This window comes from Danaus plexippus (genome assembly GCF_018135715.1).
Source record: "Danaus plexippus chromosome 29 unlocalized genomic scaffold, MEX_DaPlex mxdp_37, whole genome shotgun sequence".
NCBI classification, from domain to species: Eukaryota; Metazoa; Arthropoda; class Insecta; order Lepidoptera; family Nymphalidae; genus Danaus; species Danaus plexippus.
In genome coordinates this window covers 318345-334624 of record NW_026869858.1, presented here as the reverse complement: position 1 = coordinate 334624, position 16280 = coordinate 318345, and the positions used below count along the sequence as shown (strand labels likewise).

Genomic DNA, 16280 nt, shown 5'->3' with positions numbered 1-16280 from the left:
TGCTACGCACATCATTTATTGCGGTGTCAGGTTATATTTATATATTTTATTAGTTCCGATCGTAATCTTCAATGTCCGTTTTTGGCTTAAAGTCAATCAGGTCTTGTATGAGTTACCAACAAATCAATGGCTTCCATAACGATTTCATAAATATTTCCTACATTTTTTTGTGGGTACTTGTAAGGTACGACATGGAAGAAAATAAAACTATCGCTTTTAGTTTTAATATGACTCATTTGTTTGAGAAACTTCAGAAAAAATTGTACGTCCTAATAAGATGTCAGGGTATTAGTTTTCAGATGGAAATTAGTTACTATGTATTTTGTCGAGAAAAATCATGAGTGCTGAAAGGGGCTGTAACGATACTGATGCTGCTCTATTCTGCACGTAGACATCTCGCGGAGCATCTCGTTAGACAGTCGGCGTCGTTGCGACAGTGCATGCGGCAACTGGCCTGACAACGAGTCACCGTACGCACATTGCTGCGGGTGAGGCGCTCGTCGAACATTACACTGGGAAAATGAAATGGGGAATTATATTAATGTAACAAAACATAGGCAGTGCGGTCCGAAAGATAGCAAAATCTTTTGAGGGTCATAGTTGATAAATGTCTTTGTCCAGTTTAGTCCTTAATAGAATTTATATCTCGAGAGCACTAAGACGTGAAGAATGAAAATCTTTCCAACAGAAGTACATGGACTGTTCTTTGAATCTAAACAAAGTCCAATTATCTATCGCATGTCACAACGGAAATAGATGCGGAGTGGGGTTTCATCAAGTAAGATGAGGCATCGCCGATAAAGAGCTTTTTGGCCGCAAAACATTGTTGCGTTTTAAAGAGAGACTGAATTGATATTGGATTTAAATGTTGATATACATTTTTATATTTATTAGTTATTCCTTATTTTTTATCACAAGATATCGTATACTGTTTTATCGTCACCACTTTACAATGATAAAAAATGTAGTTTTAATAATTTTAAATTAAATAAATGATAGCATTTTTATCTAAAAAAAAATATATATTCGTTGTAATTTTAAATCCATGTCTTGTTTAAATGACTCAGCCAGTGTGTAGAAAGCCCAAGGTATTTTTTGCTTTTTTCCAATTGAGCATTGTTAACATTATAAGTAAGGCATAGGAACGACTTTGACCTATTATCTTTTGTGAGCCCACAAACATAATAAGTTGAAAAGAAGTTTGTAGCTACCGGTAGATAATATAGCAGAATAAAACAAAATCGAAAATACGTAAAGGAAAATTGTCATAGGCACTACTCGATTTTACAACCTTCAAAATATTGCGTTCCAAGGCCTTCACCAATTGGCCTATTAATAAGTCATTATATGTTTTTGCACATATAACAAGTATATGTTTAAAACATTACCTGTCGATGAAAGGCACTGAAGTGCAAGTGGCTGCGTCACAGTGTAGTACTGGTGGTGCCACCGCCGCCATTAGGGATCCGTCCTCGCCAACCACGTAAGGAATGTGATCGATAAACACGTTGTCGAATAAACACATACGCTTCATGTACTCCTCGCTGTGAGTGAACATCGTCGGAGGGATTCCTGGATGAAGTGGAACATCCAACGGATAAGTTGGACGAATTAATCCCAATTACACAATTACATCCACGTATCTGACTGAACGAAGTTATCAGAACACTTCCTACTAACTAATTTCAAAAGAACTGAGATAATATTATTCTATGAATAGAACTTGGAGTTAGAAATCTAACTGAAGCTGCTTTTAGAATTTAAAAACAAATAACTTTATACTCGAGAATTAATTTTACCGTCATGGAACCTTTACTTGTTTCACTTGTTTTACAAAATTTCAAACACAAACATGCAAAACAAATAAACCTTCGCATGTTTTATTCGCAACAAGTGAAAAAAAACGCTATTTATGATACAAAACAGAAAATAGTAATCCATAAGTCATGGTTAAGAGATGTAACTCACAAGTAATTTAAAGAGTTTTTGAAGATGTGATTGTTTTCGCAATTTAAAGGTCTAAAAGCGGTTATATCTAAAAAAAAAATCTAGAAATTAACTATGCAAAAATACAGGTAAATTATAAAACTACACGTCATTCTTTTGATCTAATAAAACTAAGCAAATGAGAGTATTTAAACGCTGCAAGTATTTATATCATATAATATGCAGTGATATTCGATGTAAATATTTCATTTTATTCGTTTGGAGCCTTTTTTATATAATGTTCTTAATTTTCAATAAATTTTGTAAGAGTATTTAGACACATTTAAATGAAGTAATATAACCGTGATCACGGTTGCTGAAAAGTAACCGAAACGTCGGGATTATGTAGTTTTTTTAAAATAATAAAATCCGCGTAGTATATCCGAAATATATTAGTTTCATTTAAATGAATAAATCTTAGATCTCAGTGTTTAGACACAACTGACAGGCGGTGAAGGAAAACATCGTGAGGAAACCTGGACTTATAATTTCAAATTATATAATCCGCCTTGAGCGAGCGTGGTGATTAGTGCTCTGAGCTTCTCCTCGATGAGAGGCCTTTGCCCAGGGATGGTTTCCGATAGGCTGATGACGACACTTTATATGTCAAACCAAACTCACCGACAGCATAGTATCTAGTATTGCAAGTATGCTCCTGGATCAGCTCCGAACGATTCGTGAACCAGCCGATAAGCCACTTGAGGTCCTCGAATTTCGTTATCTCGTCGTTGATCACTTTCCGTGTCAACCGCAAATACTCCACGTCGGCTTCGATCACGGACTCGTCTTTATCCTCGCCGTAGCTGATGTTTATTGTTCAGTTAAATTAAACCATTAGAATGAGCGAGTTAAATATTATAACTATACTTAATAAAGCAACATACTCTATGGTCTATACCAAGCGAGATGTTGTGTTTCTAGCAAATAATAGTGAACGGAACTGTCGAAAACAAATGAACAGCAGAAGAAAAATACATTAAAAATTAAATGTCAACCGCTATGTATATTCTGTGATCTTGTTATCTTATAAACATTCATAATTGTATATAAAGTATTATATTTAATAGATACTCGGGTAAATAATATATTAATAAAGAATCCTCATTAAAACCAACATCCAAAATATAGATAACAAAAGCATTAGGTATGTTTGTTTTCAAAATGGCCGTTTTACAAAATTCTCGTCACTGACACGTTGCAACTCACGCTTGACGATAGATAACTATTAATATCCTATCAAATAAATCAAAAATAAATGACGCAAAATATTATTTTTTAAAATTCACTAACATAACATTTACAATCAAAGTGATATTGGCTATAAATAAAAATTGATGAACACGAACAAGGAGCAATATCTCTTTAGTAACAGAATTACGAGAGTTGAAAATGGTTTTAACTCACTTTCGGTATTGCATTTTCAATATGGCCTCGGACATGTGTATGCGGAAGATGACACCGGGCCTCAAGTGCGCTTGGTAGAGATCCTTGGGCATCTCCACGAACGACGACTCAAAATCCTCAAATAAAACACAAAATCCAACTACATAACAAGCTTAGATAACCGAGTTATTTGATAATTTATGTTCACACTGGTTTTTGCTCGCTTCTTCAGTGACCATCAGTATTGTGCTCAAAGAGAAAGGTATGGCGTGCTACAAATATATATATATAGTAACCTATGTTGAAGCTATGTTCATTTTAAATAACCTAGATACAGACTGCAGCGCCATCTGCCGGGCTGGTTTGTGAATACCCTCAGGGGCGTCACACACACATACAAAAAGATTCATTAATCTAGAATTATATATATATATATATATATATATATATATATATATATATATATATATATATATATATTCGCTAACAATTATATTGTAATTGCTTACCTTTTCAAATAATGTTATGCTATTTACCTTAACCGGTGGGTCGTAGGCGTCGTAGGAGGGCTTGGCCTTCTTACTTTTACGATGTCTCCTCTTGTTCTTAATCTGTTGGGTGTCTGAACGATCAGCTCGCCTGGCTATCGGTACGGTCGTTGTTAGATTTCCCTATGAGATACCAGGAACAAGGTTTAGTTTTCTGGCATGGCACGACTATAGCGTCGGTATGGTACTATTAATAGGAACGTGATTTCCAATCATCACATCAAATCAATGTATTTTGTATAGTTCTCGTTTTTTATCATTTTATTTTACATCTCTCTACGATTCGATCACTTTACATCAGCCCTGATCACGGGCAGGCGAGATCAAGGTCTCATTTTAATTTCGTACACGCTAAAATCTTAGATCTCATCGCTGAAAATTTTATAAATATTTCATAATTATTGATGAATAATGAAAACCAGCGAAAATAATCATTGATACTGTTCTGTCTCTTGTTTTTTGTTTACTCATTAAAATAGGTTGGTGCCAAAAAAAAAATTTAGTCAATTCTTAGGAAAAATTATAATTTAGTTAGATTTTATACTTATTTTTTTTTTGCCATCTGTCTTTATATTTTCCGTTACAAATTGCAATAAATAATTTTCAGTAATGATTGAATAAGTTATTTTTATATTCAACTGGTAGTCTCGCTGTATTTGGTGATCAAATTTTGGTAAGAAACTTTTTATGTAACAGATCAGTTTAGATTTTTTTTTAATTTTTATGATGACAAGCGTCGTGTGATATAAATTTTAGTTGTTCTCATATAAAATTTCATGTTATACCTCATGAAATTCTGCCATGGGAGTTGAGGTACGGACTTTGTTACGTCGTCTTGCTTTGCGATGCTGAAACAATGGTACAGAAAATTTTTTATATATAACGGAAAAAAATTATTACTCTTATATATTTACACTAAATTATCAAATACAGGGTATTATAAAAAAAAAAACGTATGTGAACGTAAGTATAGGAATATGTAACTAACATTGAAATACTAATTTCAGTTGTTTGCACAAAAACAAAAATGCATTAATATATATATATATATATATATATATATATATATATATATATTTCGTCTGACCGTGTACACGGTCGCTGCAAAGCAACCGAAACGTCGGGAGTGTGTAGTTTAGGAAATAGTAAAATACGCGTAGTAATCCGAAAAATATTAGTCTCATTTAAATGAATACTACATTAAGATAAATATTGTTTGATTTAGCATGTTAGTCCATGAAGGTAGTTTTAAAAAAAATATTATATATGATGTAATAAAAAAAAATTCTCCAATTTTTAGTTAACGTAGGAATTGTGATTGACAGGTTAACTCTGCAAAAAATATCAAACATATATATATAAAAATAATATCATCGATGTTTGTGAATCACTTTTCTCTGTCATCCGTATCGTAACCAAAGAAAACGAAGGTAGCAAATCAAAAACGAATTCAATCGAATCACTATTTTATTGCGATCATAAATCACTCCTCGATATCCTTGGGTTCGGTTATGGAATCGACAAAAACAACCGAATTGCATTCAGACGCGTCGCACTGCAGCATCGGCGGTGCCTCCACCGGGGTCACGGAGTACTCGTCGCCAATCACATACGGGTTGCCGTCTATCCAGAGCGCGTCGAACAGACAGTATATGTGGACCTTGATGGTCATGTAGCTGATGAACTTGTATATCCGGCCTCCGCACTCGCCGAGGTGCTCCTTGATCGACTTATCGGTTTTATACATTAAGAGCAGGTTGTGGAACTTGGTTATCTCGTCCATGACGACTTTTTTTATGAGATTCGTATAAATTATGTCGGCCTCTATATGCCTCTCCGGATCTTCGTACATTCTTTGCTTGATCCGCAAGATGGCGTCTGACATTCTCACGCGGAATATCACACCGGGGTTCATTGTCTCTGGAAGGATACCGGGCTTCTTGGTTGTGGTGGTGAATTCCAGGATTCTATCCTTCACCGGTTCCGGATATAGATAGTGATGAGGGCGCTCCCTCAACGCTGGGCCACTCAATGTATTAAAACGACGGGTGTTCTGTGCAAAAATTGATTTTGATTTAAAACACTTCTTCCCGTTTAGCGATTATCGATTTTGTCTGAGAAATGCTCGCAAGAATCTCCTGGTAACGATAATTCGTAAACGACTAACAGAAGTAATCAAGGAAAAAATTTCCCAAAAAAAAACTAAATGCTTAAAAAAACTGTTATTATCTTTATCATCTAAAATATTACGGAACATCGGTCCGAGTTTAAAGCATCGCGGGTTTATGTTAAGCAATTTGAAGAGCACTTTTTAAAGAAAACTAATTCACATAATAATCTCGTCTCACAAATATCACTTAAATTAATGTCGTCTTTTAATCGAGATAACAAATATATCGAAATATTTATATTTTCATCTACAATATTTCGGTACGGCACTAACTGGGCAAACGAGACATAATCAATCGATTTTATATTTAAAATACACATAATCAATACGTTATGTCTTTGCTGACGCGATAACATCTCTTAATTTTAAGATAATTCCGTTTTTAAAGTCAATCTATTAACTTAAATTTTCATATTACAAAAATATGTCTTATTATCTATCAATCACTTATTGGTCATACATATATAATTAAATCACTTAAAACTCGTATTTGTTTTTGGCAATTCTTTTTTTTTTAATTATATAAAAAAAATATATATATATATAAACTTTTTTTATTCATAACTGAATTCGACCCGAAGTTTTTTTATCTGTGTAATACGTCAATATAAAAGTCTCAGACCCAGTGAGTCCCTTTTAATACTATAGGATTACTCAGTGCGGATCTGAGCGAAAATTTACAGGAATATGAAAATATGTATGTATAAAATGTTTGTGTGTATTTTTGTCATACTTCCGTGATGGAATACCTTCGCACGTCTCTTAATACGGTTGTTGTCTTCCTGTTGCTGCTCGGCTATAATGGCATCCAACTTGGAGAAGTCCAACGGAGACCAGGGGTCCTCGGTGGTGGACTGTTCTTGGACGTTCTGAAATTCGCTTCATTTAATCAATGAATTAATTGCAATACGGTATTTTTATATCTTTTTGGTCTGGTTGTATATATAGAACAGGTTTCCTAAAGAGAATCGTTTAGAAAATTAAATAATTTGATCTTCAAAGATTTATGCATGCTTTCTGTACGTACCGTTTCCGATTGAACTTATAAATTGTTAGGAAGAATCAAGTTAAATACTGAATAATTTAATATCAAAACTTCCATACTTGGGCTAACCTACCTTCATGTGTGGATTTTTCTTGGGAGCCATCAGGTTTACGGGTTGATCGTAAATATCATCTTTTACCTGAAATCAATTTACCTATAATGAGATCTAAGACTTTCGCGAGTTTTATTCATTTAAACGAAACTAGTATTTTTCGGATAAACTACGCGTGATTTATTTTTGTGAAAAACTACATACTCCCGACGTTTCAGTTACTTTTCGGCAACCGTGATCACGGTTGCCGAAAAGTAAAATACTAGTTTCATTTAAATCAATTTTCCTATTTTATATTCTGACACAATCCGACCGATACATAGCCGCTGTGCTAATCTTACGCATAGACTGCCATTCCTTTCAAGATTTCTTCTCGTTAATGTAGTTCCTATTAAAATCTTTATACTACTTTTCTCAGCTGAGTGAATAACCCAAATTTCTTAATGAACTAACGTGCCCTATTTTCTTTAAGTCCTACTCCTACATTTTTTAATAGTAATAAAATATGTACAATTTCTTGGCTGTTTAAACTGATTTAAATTGACAGAAAAGGTCCAATACAATATGACCTTTAACGCAAAGTCTGAATAAGGTATTAATTCAACAATTAAATAGCAAAGATTAAGATAATATAATAATATAATCTGTGCTCAGAGATGCTGTTTTATTTATGCTTACAAAGTTGTGATTGAAACTGAAGCTGGCAGCAGATTCAACGTCGATGCACAGCGACGACCACGACTGTGAATAAATAAAAAGGGCTAAACACTCTCTGTAGCTGACTGAAGACGAGAAACTCGCAAAGTATTTTATTATAAAATATATTTTATGCTGAAAACATTAAGTTACACAATGTGAGCTAAGAATTAGTCGTGTTTAGTTATAGCTGTAAGTGTGCTGACGGATGTCATTGAAATTCAATATATATGTAATTAAAATTTTATATTGAAACTTGAAAATTCTCACCAAAATCAAAAATACCGTCACCATTCCGCCACCTGCTTGCTTCATAGGCGATTCAATTGTAGTAAAATACAAAGAAAAGAAAATAATTGGACAATTATAAAAACAGTAAATCCTAACAGAGTTACCGATTAGCTTAGGTTTATTTAATTGTTATTTTTAACTTCGTTATCCATCGACAATTAATGACGAATAAAGAAAAAATCGAGGGAGAGGTATAACGGCTACAACTCTCTACAACCTACTAAAAGACTTGGGCCTGTCCGGAACTCACATGAATTCATTCTTGGAACGTACTTCGAAGGCAGCCCTAGTAGGTTCTTTTCAAATTTGATTAGGTAGAAAGAGGAACTTGAACAGTAGAGGTGAGCGTTTAACGCGTTAGATAGGGCCCCTTAAACCTACACCTGGGTCGCAAGTCCCAGGCACTGTTGAAGCTCCTCTCCCTGCAGCTATGGACCCGGCACCCGCACGGTGAGTCCACTGAATGCTAAGAGGTCTCGTCTCTATAAATAAAAAAAAAATTATAATATTTTTGAAATTTACTGATTGATAAAACAATAAGTCTTTATCTCATTTCGTTATCTCTTTATATTTCGTTTTTTTTTTTCAAAACGTTAAAAAAAAATATGCTTTGCTATTAGTTATTATATTTTCTTCGTAAGACGGAGCACACTACAAATTTCAGAAGAAAAGGAAGAAAATATATGTAAAATTATTTCCGCTAGCATTAACTATTATAAGAGACGATACTTTTCAGCATTCGATGGATTCAACGTGCTGGTGCCGGGTCCATCGTTGCAGGGAGAGGAGCTTCAACAGGGCCTGGGACTTGCGACCCAGGTGTAGGTTTAAGGCCTCCAATGTTGTCCTGAATGCTGTTGTGTTGTGTGAAAATATAAATCCAATTAATCTTAGTTCATTTCGTCATAACATTCGAGTTATTTTTTGGACATTACCAAAACTTATTGCCTTACACATACTCAATAGATTCCTTCAAAAAAAAAAAACAAAATAATATACGTACTCATATAACAGTTACATAAAAAAATTGCTCTGTAGAGATTCTCGATACTAATTTTAATTGTTTTAGTAACCACTATTAACAACGGTTTCAGATTCCTGTACAAATAAAAACGTATAAGGTTATTAACCTTTCACGAAATTGGAGGCAAAGTCGAAATCAAGGTTCTAAATCCTATTCCTTATCCTCTTTACGTATTCGTAAATAAAAAAAAAAACCTGTCAAAATCAACTGTCTATTAATAAATTACAAATTTAAAACCTTTTACCTGTCAGATAGACAACACTTCGATAATTCTACCATACTAGTTAAGATGTTGTAATGAAAAATGAATTCTATCGAGAATTTAATTGAAATACATTCGATTATACATATATAGTAAAAAATTAATGACATTTGACCTTCCATGTGCATTTAAATGTTAATTACTTATTCGGATGCTTCGCATTTATTATCATTACTTTTATCTCATCTGTCTTTGACCACGGTTGCTGCAGGGGACCGAAACCTCGGAATATTTATATATAAAATAAAAAAAAAATGCTCTGTATCCAAAAAAACTTAGTTTCATTTAAATATGTACACTAAAATCTTAGACGTCATTACGCTTCCACAAGCCTTCCGTATAAGTCAACGAAATAATAACCTTATATCACGTTCGTAAATTTCTTTTTATTCTTTATAGTACAATACAAAACATTATCGGAAAATTATAAAAAAAAAATGTCCTTGCAGTCCCTCCGCGCGTAAGAAGTGAAACTTCGTAATGTTGGGATGAAATCAGGAAGAGAAAATGTTTTTAAAGGATTTTTTTGTGTTTATTTAGAACAAACTATTAACATTACTCACTAGTCATAAGGGAATGCCTGCGTGCGTTCGAGCGCCACGCATTTCCTCTCGCTCTGTCTCTTTTTATCCTCCTCTCTCCTCCTCTCCTCTCCCCCTCCTCCGGAACGTTAAACGTTAAACGCAACCTTGTTGGAAGTCGAGTTAGAAAGTACAATACGTAAACAATATAACAAAAAGTTTTAATTCCTTTATATACTAATATAGACTGTAGCTTAATAATGTACTTATAATAAATAATAAAATAAAATAAAAAGCCTTTTTATTTCTTGTAAAAAGTAACAGAGTATTTGATTTATGCTTCCATTGTTAACTAATGAGTATCTTCTTTTTATTCTCTTCCATTTGCATTTGCCTACTATTTGATTAACAATATAATATTTTGACGAATTTAGACAAAATTCTAATTACCGTATGATTTAAATACTTAATCTAATCTACAAGAACCCCTCTACGGGTGTAGGCCTCCTCCAAAGAAGCCCAAATGTCTCTGTTTTGGACTGTTTGTATCCAACTCTAGCCAGCAATTTTGCGGATATCGTCATCCCATCTCGTGAGCGGTCTTCCCCTTTGACGTTTCCCCCACGGACCTCGCCATAAAGTTATCGTTTTTGTCCATCTTTCGTCAGTCATTCTCGCTACATGCCCTGCCCACTTCCATTTCAGTTTCTGTGAATAGTTCAGCGCATCTGTGGCATTAGTTATGCTCCTTATTTTGGTGTGACGTATTTTTTGGATTCTTTTGATTTTTAGCATGCTTCGTTCTAAACTTGTTTGCCTAGATATATATATTTATTTGTATATTTCAATGTTTCCTTGTCGACTGATATTGTCTTTTCTGAACCGTTTGTCATCAACATTGTTTTTGTGAGGTTCATCTCTAAGCCCACCTTTTTGCTTGCCACATTTAAGGAATGAATCATAGCCTGTAATTGTACGCTAGATTCTGATAAGAGTACCAAATCGTCAGCGAATCGTAGGTGGTTCAGATAGTTTCCGTCTATGTTGATGCCTTTAGTTTTCCAGTCTAGCTTTCTTATTATGGACTCTAGAATGGCAATAAGCAGAGTCGGGGAGGCTGGGTCGCCTTGTCTCACCCCTCTCTCTATGGGGAAGCATGGGCCTGCACTTTCCAATTTGACTCTACCTCTATTGTTTTTGTAAATATTTCTTAATATTTGAATGTACCCGTCTTGTACGCCTTGTTCGGCTAGCGCCTTCCATATACTTGAATGTGAAACTGAGTCGAAAGCTTTTTTATAGTCGATGAAGACGATGTACAGTGCTCTTTGTTTTTCTTTGTATTTTTCCATAACTAGTTCAAGGGTGTGGATATGATCAATAGTCGAATAATTCTTCCTAAATCCAGCTTGTTCTTTGGGTTGTTCGGCGTCTATTATGGTGCCTATTCTTTGGTTTATGAGAGAGGAGTATAGTTTGTAGGTACTGGGCAACAGGCTTATTGGCCTATAGTTCCCAATCTTCCAAATCTCGCATGGGTCTCCTTTTTTATAGATGAGTATAATATCTGACTCGGACCATTGTGTTGGTGTTGTTGAGGATTTCAATATTCGGTTAAAAAGGACAGTCAGCGGTTGAGCCAGTAGTAATACTGCCGATTTTAATGCTTCATTTGTAATGTTGTCGGAGCCGGGACTTTTATTTGCTTTTAGTCTATTTATTGCTTGGGTTACTTCTGTTGTAGTGAATGGTATGCATTCATTTGAATTTGCAGCTCTGAATGTGTTACTTAGATCGGGATTTTCCTCGTAGCTTTTCTGATCTTGCGTGCTATAAAGTGATCTGTAGAATTTTGTTGCAATTTCTTTGATTTCGTGGCGACTGTTTGCGGTTTTTCCTTCACTTTTTAGACCGTCGATCCATTTCCTGTTTGTTCTTAGCTCTTTAAACGCTCTTTTTGAACTGCCTGATTGAATTAAATGTTTCTCGACGGTATCCGCTCTGTATCTTGCATAATCTTGCTTTATACGTTAGCTTACTAATTTGTATAGCGCTGAGAGTTCGTTTTTCATAGACCTGTTTTTGTTTTTAGTGTTTAGTAGTAGCTTTCTTCTCTCCATGAGCGCTACCGTGTTATCTGATAATATCTTATGTCTTTTATGTGGTTTTTTACTAGGTGGTATTTTTGCGTTCTGGAGGCTTTGGGTGATTGCATTTACTATGTTATTGTAATAGGATTGCACTGGAACATTATCGTGAGGGTCAAGTGGATTTGGTAGGCTTGCTGAGAGGTACTCGTGGTATAGGGTTTCTTCATCATCATTCTTCAGGCTGGAGTTATAGTTGTGTTGTGAGTAGCCAGACCGGTTCTTTTTCGTTTTTAGCAATTTTATTGTTGCTCTGACGGGTCTATGGTCAGAAGGAAAATTAAGATTTAGCACTTCTATATTTTGTACCATATTGGGTTTGTTAGACAGAATGTAGTCTATTTCGTTTTTGTAGTCCCCTCTTGGTGAACGCCACGTCCATCTTCGCTTCGGTTTCTTTGAAAAGTAGGTATTTAAAATTGCTGTTTTATTTTCGAGTGCAAAATCTATAAGCCTTTGTCCTCTGTTGTTTCTTGTACCGTAGCCGTTTGGTTTTGTTATCAAGTATTCATCTGCCTTTGGTTGACCTATTTTGGCATTGAAGTCGCCCATGATTATGTATGTTCTATAAGCTAGGTTGATGGCTTTGTACAAGTCTGCATAGAAGTTTTCTAGTTCTTCATCTTTTGTTGCCTCTGTTGGGGCATACGATTGTATTATGGACAACTTTTTGTCCTGTATACTTATGTTCAGTAGTGCGACTCTTTCGGATATACCCATGAAGCTATCTATGTTACTCTTGTGTTCTATATTGATTAGAAATCCGACACCGTATTGCCCTTGAGTCCGTCCTGTGTAGCAGAGTATACAGTTATCGTATTCTTCGATCTTTGTACCCATGCGACGCATTTCTGATAATCCAATTATATCAAAATTAATGTTTTTAAGAGCTTCTGTCAGCTCTAGTAGCCGACTGTACGACGACAACGTTCTGACGTTGTATGTTATTATGTAGAGTTTATTGTTTGATAGAAGTGGAGTTTTGAGTTTTGATGTTAATTATTTTCTTTGGAGGGTTTTGGTCGTAATCTTCCACGGCGACCAACCGGTTTGGAAGATGGTTATTGTTGCTGATCTCATTTTGCTCATATGTGTAGTTCGTGCAATGGGGGTGGTTTAATTGCTATGCTTTATTGTCTCTATTTTCAGTATTTTGCCTTTGGGTTGTACTGTTAGTATTTTTGTTGACTAGGAACTGGAGCATGCTTGGCTTTACAATACCCTCGGGCAAGCTGTTCGATCTTAGTATGGGTGCATGTGTTTTCAGAGTTTTATTCTTCTTTGTGGCCTGTGTGGTATTGTCGCTTTGTGGTTTGAAGGTATCAACTGGTGACACAGGGAGTGGCCTTTTGTTGTTAGATTTCTGTATGACTAGTTTATCATATTGAATTCTCACATTATTTCCCTTCTCTTTCTCTATTTTCGCTTGCTCTAGCAGCTCCTTTCTTTTCTCTAATATTTGTTTTGGAAAGTCTTCTTTCAGGTAAAATTGAGTATCTTTCAAAACTCTTTTCTGTTTCAAAATATGAATTTTCTGACTGAGAGTTACAAAGGTTATTATTATTGGGCGTGGTCTATCTCCTCGTTTGCCTATTCTTTTTAATCCTTGGATATCGCGAGCTTCTAAGGTAATATTGAAGCGTTCATTAATAAAATTGGTTATGTTGGTTTGTAGCTCATTATAGGATTTTTCTTTTTCTTCAATTCCAAAAAAGACTAAGTTTCTCTCTCTCGCTTGCTTTTCTAAGAAATAGATTCTTTTTTCTTGATTTTCTACCTTTTCTTTCAGTATTTCTTGATTTTTCTCCCAATTGAAGAACCTTTCTTCTAAATAATTGTTAATATTTTCTGTGACTTGTTTCGCAACGTCTTCTCCGCTTTTTTTAATTGCTATTTTTTGATTGTCGAGTTCTTTTTGGATGTTTTTAAGTGCGTTCATAATTTCCTCCATGGTTGTACCAATAATGTACTTAAGATCTATAAATTGTTCACGTTAGAACGTGATATAATCATGTAGATGGAGAGTATATGGAAATTTACAGGAAATGTTTTAAATGAAAGTAAGTTTTTTTTTATACTACCCATCATCATCATCCGCCTATCAGAGCCCACTGCTGAGCAAAGGCCTCTTCTCACATGGAGACGGCTAGAGCATTAATCGCCACGCTTGCTCTAGACGGGTTGGCGATTACAATCTTATAATTTGAAATTATAAGACCAGGTTTCCTCACGGTGTTTTCCTTCACCGTCTGTCAGTAGTGTCTAAATACTCTTAGAAAGTTCATATGACAAGATCACAAGGCGGACCTTTAACCTCCAGGCTACCACGACTCTTTATACTACCCGTTTTTTTCTTATTATTTTTAACTGCGTAACCGCGTTTTTTCGATTCTTTCATACCAACCGTGATCACGGGCAGGCGAGATGAAAGTGTCCCTGATTTAGTCTTGTTATTTGTCATCTACCGACAACGATTCTTCTTGGTGTAGTTAAAAAACAATAAAACAACCGCGTAGTATCCGAAAACCTTAGTTTGATTTAAATGAGTACACTCGGAAATCTTAGATATAACTACAGAAAATCTTGTAACTATTTCGATCTAAGACTTTCGCGAGTCTATATATCGTCTGCCAATGATCACGGTTGCTGCAAAGTAACCTAAACGTCGGGAGTATGTGGTTATTAAAAATAATAAAATACGCGTAGTTATCCGAAAATATTAGCTTCATCTTGTAGCTAGGTAGAATGATGATATAAGTAAGAACATTAGGAAAGACTGGAAGACAAGACCTGAACATCTAGCATATCGCCCTTCTCTGGATAGCCTGTGATCAGCTGACTGCTTGTCTGATGATAAGTCAGGTGACCATTGAACTGTCACTACTTACTGTCTTAGCTCTAGACATAACACGACAGTCTCCAATAATATAGTCCGGCAAGTTACATGTTATATACTAGTTTTTGCCCGCGACTTCGTCTGCGTTACTTTCAAAATAAGTAACGTACGCTTAACGGGCGAACTATTCCTCCTTAACGGCAGTAAATAAGATTTTGGATTTTATCAAATTTTTTTTACGATTGCATTAAAATTGTCCTATGTCCTTTTCCTGGTTCTGAGCTATCTCTCATAACCCGTAAAGCCGTTCTTGAGTTATAAACAGTGCAAGTAAGCCGACTTTCCTTCATGTATAAAGACCATTATGTGATCTATAATAAAAATTATATTTTTAAACTATAAATAGATTATCCTTAATCATGTAGACGTTTTTATTAATTGTGAGTAATTATACGTGATTGCTTAACAAGTTCAACTTTGCCACGTTTCTGAATTATGATACCACGTACTGAGAGTCTGTTGTTCTGTATTTTTTATACGTATTGTGATTTCTCTAAATAATAATGTAGCGACATCTATTATTCACTGTTGAAACAACACTTAACTGGATACTGGTTAATTAATATTTACAATATTTATATTCTATTATCTATGCCTTATCTGTGCCGTGTCTATGCTCTCTGTATAGTCTGTTTAAAATAAACACACTCTTCAACGTTTTCACAAGGCCCGAGCGTCGTTTCGTTTTAATACATACGAAGAGCTGTCAGTGAAATATTGATTTGTATATACATATATAAATTTAATTGTACAGAATACTAGATTCAACGTTAGTTCGCCTCGTAAAGTCTAAATCAGACAACGTTCAGGAGTTACGTTTGAATTCATTTATTACGTAATACATTATAAAATAGTAACTTAAATGTTTGTCTAAAGAATATTATAACAAAAAGCCCCAATTATTATACTAATATTACCTTAAGTTTTTGTGTGTAATTGAAAAAAATGTGTTAGTAACACACGCGAGATACGTTGCTTAGCTATGTGATATTTTTTTTTGTCTCATCTTCATCTTAAATATTAAAAAGTTGAGATGTCCTCAAATAGCCTGTTTTTTTGTTACTGCGATAGATTAATTCAAGGAATTCTTAGAACTAATGTATAAATATCCATTCGTTGTGTCTGTGTCGTTTATGCTAGCGGTTACCGCGACTTCATTCGCATGTACTTACATTTTTATTGATTTATTTTAATAAAAATAATGTATGTTTAAATTAAATATATCACGAGTTACTTATTATTGAATCTGCCATGCAAAA

General features: G+C 34.6%; 1 protein-coding gene across 1 annotated transcript; it reads right to left on the bottom strand.

Annotated features, from left to right (window-relative positions):
• On the bottom strand, positions 1-8260 carry LOC116777008 (uncharacterized). The gene is made up of 10 exons (XM_061529230.1): positions 8151-8260; positions 7863-7925; positions 7206-7271; positions 6837-6956; positions 4703-4765; positions 3906-4040; positions 3391-3506; positions 2608-2789; positions 1389-1572; positions 1-512 (listed from the first exon to the last, which is right to left on the bottom strand). The coding sequence occupies exons 1-10, from the start codon at positions 8193-8195 to the stop codon at positions 377-379; spliced, it is 1110 nt and encodes a 369-aa protein (XP_061385214.1). The 5' UTR covers positions 8196-8260; the 3' UTR covers positions 1-376.
• Between the last annotated feature and the right edge of the window lie 8020 nt (positions 8261-16280).

Excerpts from the sequence above, each read along its gene's own strand:
- LOC116777008 (XM_061529230.1), bottom strand. The coding sequence starts at position 8,195 with ATGAAGCAAGCAGGTGGCGGAATGGTGACGGTATTTTTGATTTTG. Across the intron at positions 2,790-3,390 it reads TTGAAAATGCAATACCGAAA|CTACGGCGAGGATAAAGACG; the intron begins GTGAGTTAAAAC and ends AATAAACATCAG. Across the intron at positions 513-1,388 it reads TCAGTGCCTTTCATCGACAG|TGTAATGTTCGACGAGCGCC; the intron begins GTAATGTTTTAA and ends TCATTTTCCCAG.